The 7,838-nt window shown below is 58.8% G+C and overlaps 1 protein-coding gene across 1 annotated transcript in view; it reads left to right on the top strand.

Moving 5' to 3' along the window:
- Positions 1–1,953: 1,953 nt before the first annotated feature.
- The window catches only part of FGF18 (fibroblast growth factor 18), a 33,809-nt gene continuing 27,924 nt past the window's right edge, over positions 1,954–7,838 (top strand). The window contains exons 1-2 of the mRNA XM_057747274.1: positions 1,954–2,216; positions 2,392–2,428. Of these exons, the coding sequence (XP_057603257.1) occupies positions 2,185–2,216; positions 2,392–2,428 (69 nt within the window). The 5' untranslated portion in view covers positions 1,954–2,184. The remainder of the gene's footprint in view (positions 2,217–2,391; positions 2,429–7,838) is intronic.

Here is a 7,838-nt window from a genome sequence, read left to right as displayed (position 1 = left end):
ATTTATGTACCCATTTCATTCAAAAGTAATAGTAAACAGTAATAGTATAGGAAATTGGAAGTATGATTCTTAGCCAGGAGATACTTCAAGCATCCCACTTTGGCAGATAGTGGCCCAAACCACCTCTTGACTTGTCTGTCGGAGGTCTTTAAAAAGTAATGAGAATGTCTGAGTAAATTCAGCCCATCACTTCCCACAAGAACTTTCTCCATCACTCAATACCTAGCTTTGAAAAGGTTTTCTGCACTTTTGTCCAATGCTGAAACAGGTTAAGATAGCCTCAGCTTTGAAAGGGAACTTAAAATAGCTTGCAGGTAGGCCTAGTAATCAGAACAATTGCTGATATTTTGTATTCGTGACTAGGAAGTAGCAGTTTTACAGCCCCTACCTCAGTTTCACTGTAAGTGAAATGGGGATATCAACCATAGCCAAAGTTTGAAAGTTTTTAACCCCATAGTCTGGATTCCTGAGTTTTGTTTTTTGAGCTTGTTCTGTTTCTTTCCCACTATGACTTACCTTAGCGTCAGGCCAAAGCAGAGCCTGGCTGGCTGGAGCTCTAGACGGTGGGAGACAGTTATATGTGACAAGAACACCTACATTTTTAGCTTGGTGGGAAGAACAGGAGTGATTCCTCTGAAGGGGCGGAGGGGATTAGAAGAGATGCCCTCAGAAGGGACCCGATTAAATGTGTCAAAGTGCTTAGTATGCGAAGAGTAGCAAATCTCGGCCTGGAGGCCGGAAGAGGGCCTAGAGTGGTCGCTGACCATAGTCCTGCTGGCTCCTCCCGGGCCTGTAACATCCTGACCGGGCTGGGCTGCAGGGCAGCCTTGGGGACGCTAGGTGGCAGCCGTGCGTTTCCAAAGCTGGCTCGCCTACCGGAGAGCCCTGCTGGGATCTCGAGAACCGACCCGGGAGCCCTGGAAGGCGGGGTGGGGGGCGTAAGAGACGCCCTCGAGACGCCCTCCCCCTCAACGGCAGAGACAGAGATTGGAAGGGGGCTCATTGAGGGGGGCCAGCCGTCCGAGAGGGCGCCTGGGACACGCCACGGTCCTACGCGGACTCAGGGCGGGTAACAGCGATCCCCCTTATGTGGAGCCGCCCCGAGGGCTGGGCCTGGCCTGCCCCCTCCCCGCTCCCCAGTCAAGCGCTGGTGGGTGTGAGTGCGAGTAGCGAATGTGGGCTAGCAAGGACGTTCCGCACCTAACTGCGTTCTTGGGGACCGCAGCCTGTACAGTTCCAGCAGCGTCTGCGCCGTGGCGCGGGTCGTTGCGCCCAGGTGCAGAATTCCGACGGCTTCCAGCGCTCACCAGCTCCAGCCTAGCGGGCTCTGCCCCTTCGGAGCTGCCGGTCCCGTCACCGAGAGTCTGAGCACCTCCCTCCAACCCGGAGCCGCCAGGAGGAGGAGGAGGAGGAGGCAGTGGAGAGGCCGCGGCAGGCAGGCAAGCAGGCAGGGCCGCCTTTGATGTGGGCGCGGCGCACCCAGGCGAGCTGAGCGCCCGTCCGGCCGCGCCCCGAGGGGGGAGCCCCCGGGCCCCGCATCCTCATTGTGCCGGCTCGGGCCCGGGCCCGCCCCCGGCCCCCCGCCCCCTCGCCGCCCGCGCGTAGAAAACGCCCCGGCCGCCGCCAGCGGTGGGAGGCGGCGATGCGCACGGCCGGAGAGACGCGGAGGAGGAGACATGAGCCGGCGGGCGCCCAGACGGAGCGGCCGTGACGCGTTCGTGCTGCAGCCGCGCGCCCCGGCCTCGGAGCGCTGACCCCTGGCCCCGCGCAGCCCTGCTCCCCGCCTGGAGAGCGCGCCCCAGCTTCCAGCCCCGCCGCGCATGCTGCCCCCGGAGTAAGCCGGGCAGCCAGCCTCCCGCGGACGCCCGGACGGCCGGCCGGCCGGCAGTGAGCAAGCTTTCTCGCACCGGCCGGTGCCTCCTGCATAGCGGCGGCCGACCCGCAGTCCCCGCGCCAGCCCGGAGGGCGCAGCGCTTGGGAGGAGCCGCGCGGGGCGCTGATGCCGCAGGGCGCGCCGCGGAGCGCCCCGGAGCAGCAGAGTCTGCAGCAGCAGCAGCCGGCGAGGAGGGAGCAGCAGCAGCGGCGGCGGCGGCGGCGGCGGCGGCGGAGGCGCCCGGTCCCGGCCGCGCGAAGGGGACATGTGCAGGCTGGGCTAGGAGCCGCCGCCTCCCCCCCCGCCCAGCGATGTATTCAGCGCCCTCCGCCTGCACTTGCCTGTAAGCGCCCGCGCGCGGGGCTGCCCACCCTGCCTGGACGTCTGTCCGTGTGCCTGTGGCTCTGTCTGCCCGCCCGGCCGTTCTTCTGACTTTCCCACTGCGTATCTGTCTGTCTGCACGCGGGTCCCCCTCCCTCCAGTCCCACTGACCGCCTCTCCATCTCTCTCTCCCGCAGGTGTTTACACTTCCTGCTGCTGTGCTTCCAGGTACAGGTACGTGGGCTCCTGACTCTGACCTCCCCCCCGGAACCCCCCTGCCTCCCGGTACGTGTCGACCCCCCTCCCCCGGGCCGCGCCCCCTCCCTGTGTTGAACCCCTCCTGGGCGCCGAGCCCAGTGCACCTGTTCCCAGGGCGCGGAAGGGCGGCTCCGCATGCGGCCAGCGCGGGCGGGGGACCGGCCAAGGGCAAGGGGCTCTGTTGCGGGACTCAGGCTGGCGCGGCCCCTGTCGGCTGCGGCTGGGGGGAGATCCTCGGAGCCTGCGGGCTCAGCCGCTACAATATCCCAGGCTCCAAGCCCCCCTCTCCCCCCACCGGGCTTGTAGCTGGTGAGGAGTTAGGACGTAGGGATTTTTCTGCCAACCGTCCCTGAACATCTACGCTCGCTCTTCCAAACAAAAAGGCTCCTTTCAACCGAGTGGATTTCGAGTCCAGGGAGAAAGCTTCAGTTGTAAATTACTCTGTGGTTTCAAAGGCGTTTGCAGCATTGAGAGGGAGAGAGAGAGAGAGAGAGAGATGTGGGACTAGGAGGGGAGACTGGGGTGAGAGGGAGCAGAGCGGGGCACCTGGGCCTAGGGACTATTGCCTGCGACGCGGCTCCGGAATGGGCCCCGCTCCGCACACCCTTGCCCAAGGTGGTTGCAGCCCTCGGCTGGTTCCCCGCCTCGCTCCCTGCTCGCTCGCTCTCCTGAATCAGAAGAGGGCTTGGCGCTCAGCCTGGAAAGCACTTGCTAAAATCTGATCTGTTACTTCAGCAGCTTTCAGACTCGGGAAGGTCTTGGCACGCAGACAGTTGGAACGCTGGGGCTTCCAAAGCCGTGGAAATGAAGGAAAAGGGTTGGGGGGGGGGGGTGGGGAGGGAAAGAGAAGAGGGACTGAGGGAGCCGACTTCAGCCCGGATTAGAACCAGACCAGGCTGCCTCGGCTTGGGGGTGGGGGTGGGGGGGCACAAAGGGAAAGGGAATAGGAAGTGCCAGCTGCCCTCATCCCCCACCCACTAGAGCTCTGGGGGAGGGGCCCTAGGAGGAGCTGGACTGGGGCCAAAAGAGATTATCTGCCCCTTCCCCCTCTGGGTTGAAGGCAGGTGTCCTCACAGGGTTAGAGAGGATGCTTAGGCCTTAGCTTTCGGGGTTCTCGAGGTGCCCAGGGAGAGCACTGAGCAGGGGAAATGGTGCTTCTCCCAGCTGTGTGTGTTGAGTGCTGTTGAGACACTGTGATCTCTTGCAGTGGGTGGTGGTGGTGAGTCTGCGGATCTCCCCTCCCACTGCTAAGAGAGAATTGTTACCATCAAGATGGACATTCAGGTGGGGGCAACCAGTTGGGACTGGGGGCTGGAAGGATGGATGGACAGACTGATGGCTTCTTTCCTTCTGTTGGCCAGGCTGGGGTCCCTGGTGACTCTTTGAATCAATACAACTGGAGTCAGTAACTTAAGACTGGCTGTTTGCCAAAGCAGATGTGACCCTGTGTGGTGGCGGGGGCAGGGTGGGGAATGGCTGGTGTCAGAGAGAGAGGCCAGTGCCAGTCATGGACTGCCTGGTTTGCAGCTGAGTCCCCAGGCAGAGGGCAGGCCCCAGGGTCAGTCTGGGAGACTGCTCGTCTGACCTGGGTGAGAGCTCTTTTCCTGAGTGCTGAGCCTGGGGGCAGGGACAGTGAAACGGGCATGAAGTAGGTGGTGGTTTTGGTCCTTGCTGCCCAAGCCTCTTGTCGCCTGCTGCCTCTTAGTCCTTGAAGCAGGGCCCAGGAGGGGCTGCTGGGTGGTCTTTGTGTTCTCCGGGGGAATGTGAGGGAGGGAACCTGACCTGGACTCTGCATCCCACCTCTACATCCTGCTCAGAGCTAGAGCCAGCCTCTTGGAAGGTGGGTGTGGGAAAGCTGGGTGGCCCATCTGGGTTAGGTCCATCTGGGTTAGGCCTTCAAGCAGGTGAGGGAGCCTCCTTTCCCTGCCCCCTCACCTCTCCCTTGCTTTGTAGACTTTCCCCTTCCAAACCACCTTAGGGCTGACTGATGTTTTTAACCCATGGTCCACGCACCCTTAGGGTATCTAAGGATGGGATTATAGGAGAGGGGTGGTCCCTGAAACGTGTGCAAACTGGTGCCCAAATATGCAGTGTCTGTGAGGGGGGGTTCTCAGTTCCCCACAGGTTTTTTTTGAAAGCACCCACGATTGCTGAAATATAAAGCCACGCTACCCTAGGGAGTTATAGACATAGTCGGCAGTCTCAAACCCTCCTTCATGCTCTAGGGATAAGGTGGAGTGATCGTTAGAGGTAAAGGTGAGGGGTGGGACCCTCGTGCTAGTTGCGGAAGTCTGGACTCTGCTCCCCACGGAGGTGTTGGGCCAAAACCTGGAAAGCAGCTGCTACCTAGAAAGGGTGCACTTGGAGGGTGGTAGTGAGAGCGCCCTTGGTGAGCAGGGCCAAGGGGAGGCTCCCTGCACTGTGGGAAGGGCTCAGGGCTTTGGCATCCTGTGGACTGGGCCTGAACCCCAACTCCATCTTTCCCTATATGTAGACCTCTGTGAGACTTAGCTTCATCGTTTGTGACACGTGTGGCCCTGGGGATGAGATGGTATATGATAGGTGTGGAAGAGGTTTTGCGAATTCTCATCCCCCAGGAGGGCACATCGCTCTGCCGGCAGCTCTATGCACCTATGCTCTTCCTTCCCCCTGTTTTGAGGAACTGGTCCAGTCCTAGCAACAGAGTTTCTGGGCTCTTCCCATCCATCAGCCACCAAACCCCGTATGGGGCGCCTGCCCCCAGCCACATTTCCTTGAGCACAGTCAATGCCAGGCACTGCCCCCCTCCCCAGTGTGGTGAGCCCCGCCCTCCCCCACCGGCAATCCCAGGAGCGGGAAGCTGGGAATTTAATAAAATCCCTTCTCCACACGACTTGGGACACCGTGGATAGCTCAAATCGGAAGAATTTTAAAAATTTCCAAGGGGAGCAAGTGGCGTGACCAGTAAATTGCTTTTCTGCACTTGGCTGAGCGCTGACAATGACACCGGGCTGGGCCTTTCACGCAGCTCGGCCGGCACCTGCCTGACATTGTTCCTGCCGCCAGGCTCTGCTAGGTCCTGGCCTTCCCTAGACAGGCGGGCCAGGGCAGGGGGGGCTTCCAGCGGCCCCGCGGTCCCTCCCTCCCGCAGCGCTGCTTCCTCCCTCACCGCACTTGTTCAAGTTTGGAAGTTTCCTTCCATGCCTTCTCTTGGCCTGACCACCCCCACACCTGGCCTTCTCAGTGAGGTTTAGAATCTTTCTTCAAGCTTACTAGGATGGGGAAGCCGGAGACAGAGTCCTTTGGGGCTTGAAGAGGAGGGGACACTGTCCTATTAGATTGCACTTTTAGTTTCTTAAAGAAGCAACCTCATCCAAGTGCTTCATCCAGTCAGGTATTTGTTCACCAAATATTTGCTGGGAGCCTGCTTCTTGCTGGCCCTGGAACAAGACTAGTCTGTTCCTGTCCTTGTTCCTGTCCTCACGGAGCTCCTGGTCCAGAGAGGGAGAGTGCCAGATAAACAGGAGTTCCTTCAGTTCCGCCCCTTCTTTCCTGTGCTGTGAAGGGTTGAGGGGCAGGAAGCATCGTCCTGTCTGACAGAGGGGGAAACCACGGCTGGGGAGAAGTGACCTGCGTTTGTTGAGAACGTGCTGCTTGTAAGTGGCTCTTGCATTAGGAAGTTTGTTGCATTCTTTCTACCATTCTCCAAGGGAGACTGGGGTAGGAGGGGAGAATATTCCTACCTCACAGATAGAGAAAGTGAGGCACAGAGCAGGGAAGGGATTTGTTCCAGGCCACAGCTAAGACTCAAGACTCTGAAATCAAGATCTTGTATTCTTTCCAGCACACCAGGTAGACTTTTTCAGAAGTACTCAAATTATTCAGAGAGAATACGGATGGGGTAACGGACTCTCAAGAGACATGCTATAGGTCCTTAGTGAGAGATCCGGTTGGATCTCCGTGATAGGATCCCTGTTGCAGGGGATGATCAGAGGCCAGGTGGGCATCTCTGTGGTCGAGGGCATCTGACTTGGTGTCTGCAGGCCCTGATCTTCTTGGAATGCTCTGGTCTGAAAGGGTTTCAGAGCCAGAGCTGGGTGTTTTTTTTTTTGGTGGGGGGAGGTGAGGCCTGGGGGATTCAGCACTCTCCTTCCAGCTTCTTTCCCCGAATGGAGGTGGGGAGGGGGCACCCTGCCAGCCCTCCTGCAGCCTAGGAGTGTCACCTGCTCTGAGACAAGGAGATGGATTTTTAAAATTTCTTGTGGTTGGCTTAGCCAGTGTGTCAGGGCGACAGTGCTGCCTCCTCCCTGCCCTGGGTGGCTGTGAGGACACACTGGGCCCCCAAAGGGAGATGGACCGGGGCAGGGAGGAGACTTTCTGTCCTCAGCAGGATCTCTTGGTTCTCACCTCATCCTATAGCAGGGAAGTTGGTGGTGTAGGAACTCAGGGTGCAGGCACATCAGGCCAACAACTATACTGGTAGCTGCCACCAGGTATCGCAGGCTCGTTACGTGACGCTTTCTCACAGGATCTAGGCTGTGCCTCACAGCCAGCCTGGAAGTAGGGAATTCTCCAGATGAAGAAAGTGAGGCTCAGAGGCATGAAACAATCTGCCTTTGGTTGCACAGCAGGAGAGAGGCAGAGTGGGATTCAGCTCTAGGCTTGCCCACTCTAGGACCCAGGCTTATTTTTTTTTTTTTTTTAATTTATTTATTTATTTTGGCACACGGGCTTAGTTGCTCCGTGGCACGTGGGATCTTCCTGGAGCTGGGATCCAACCCGTGACCTCTGCATTGTCAGGCGGATTCTAAACCACTGCGCCACCTAGGAAGCCCGAACCCAGGCTTATTAAACAGCCCTTTAAAGGCTCTGGAGTCTGCCAGCCCGGTTCAAAGAATCGCTCTTTGCTATGTGACTTTGGACCAGTTACTTAACCTCTTTGGGTCTCAGCTTCTGCAAGTATAAAATGGGGGGGGTGGGGGGCAGACAACCCACAAAAGAGTTATACTTTCTGAGGGTGTGGAGCTGGGGAGAGTGCAGAGTCCAGTGCTCTGACATCGTGTCTGCATTTCAAGACCTAGTCCCTGTGCCTCCTGTTCTGGGAAGACTCCTTGCCTCCATCCCCTTGTCAGTGGAATAAGCTCCCCTTGTCCATGGCACTGCCACCTCCTGGTGACTGGGGAGAGGGAAGGTGTTGTTTCCTTCCTGAAGGCAGGGGTTCTCTGATGGACATCCGTGTGCCCCATATTTTATGCTGGGTTGGGTTTGCCCCCCTACTCACAAGGACCCATGGCTGAGCACTTAGGGAAGGGCAACGCCAAGGGCCCTGTTGGTGCAGCCCAGGCTGGAGAGCCACTGGGCCTCAGGAAGGGCTGAGGCCTGCTGTCCGCATCTTGGGTCTGAGTAT

Source organism: Hippopotamus amphibius, chromosome 1 (assembly GCF_030028045.1).
Source record: "Hippopotamus amphibius kiboko isolate mHipAmp2 chromosome 1, mHipAmp2.hap2, whole genome shotgun sequence".
Lineage (NCBI taxonomy): Eukaryota > Metazoa > Chordata > Mammalia > Artiodactyla > Hippopotamidae > Hippopotamus > Hippopotamus amphibius.
Note: the sequence above shows the minus strand (reverse complement) of the source record. Positions and strands in the feature narration are given on the sequence as shown.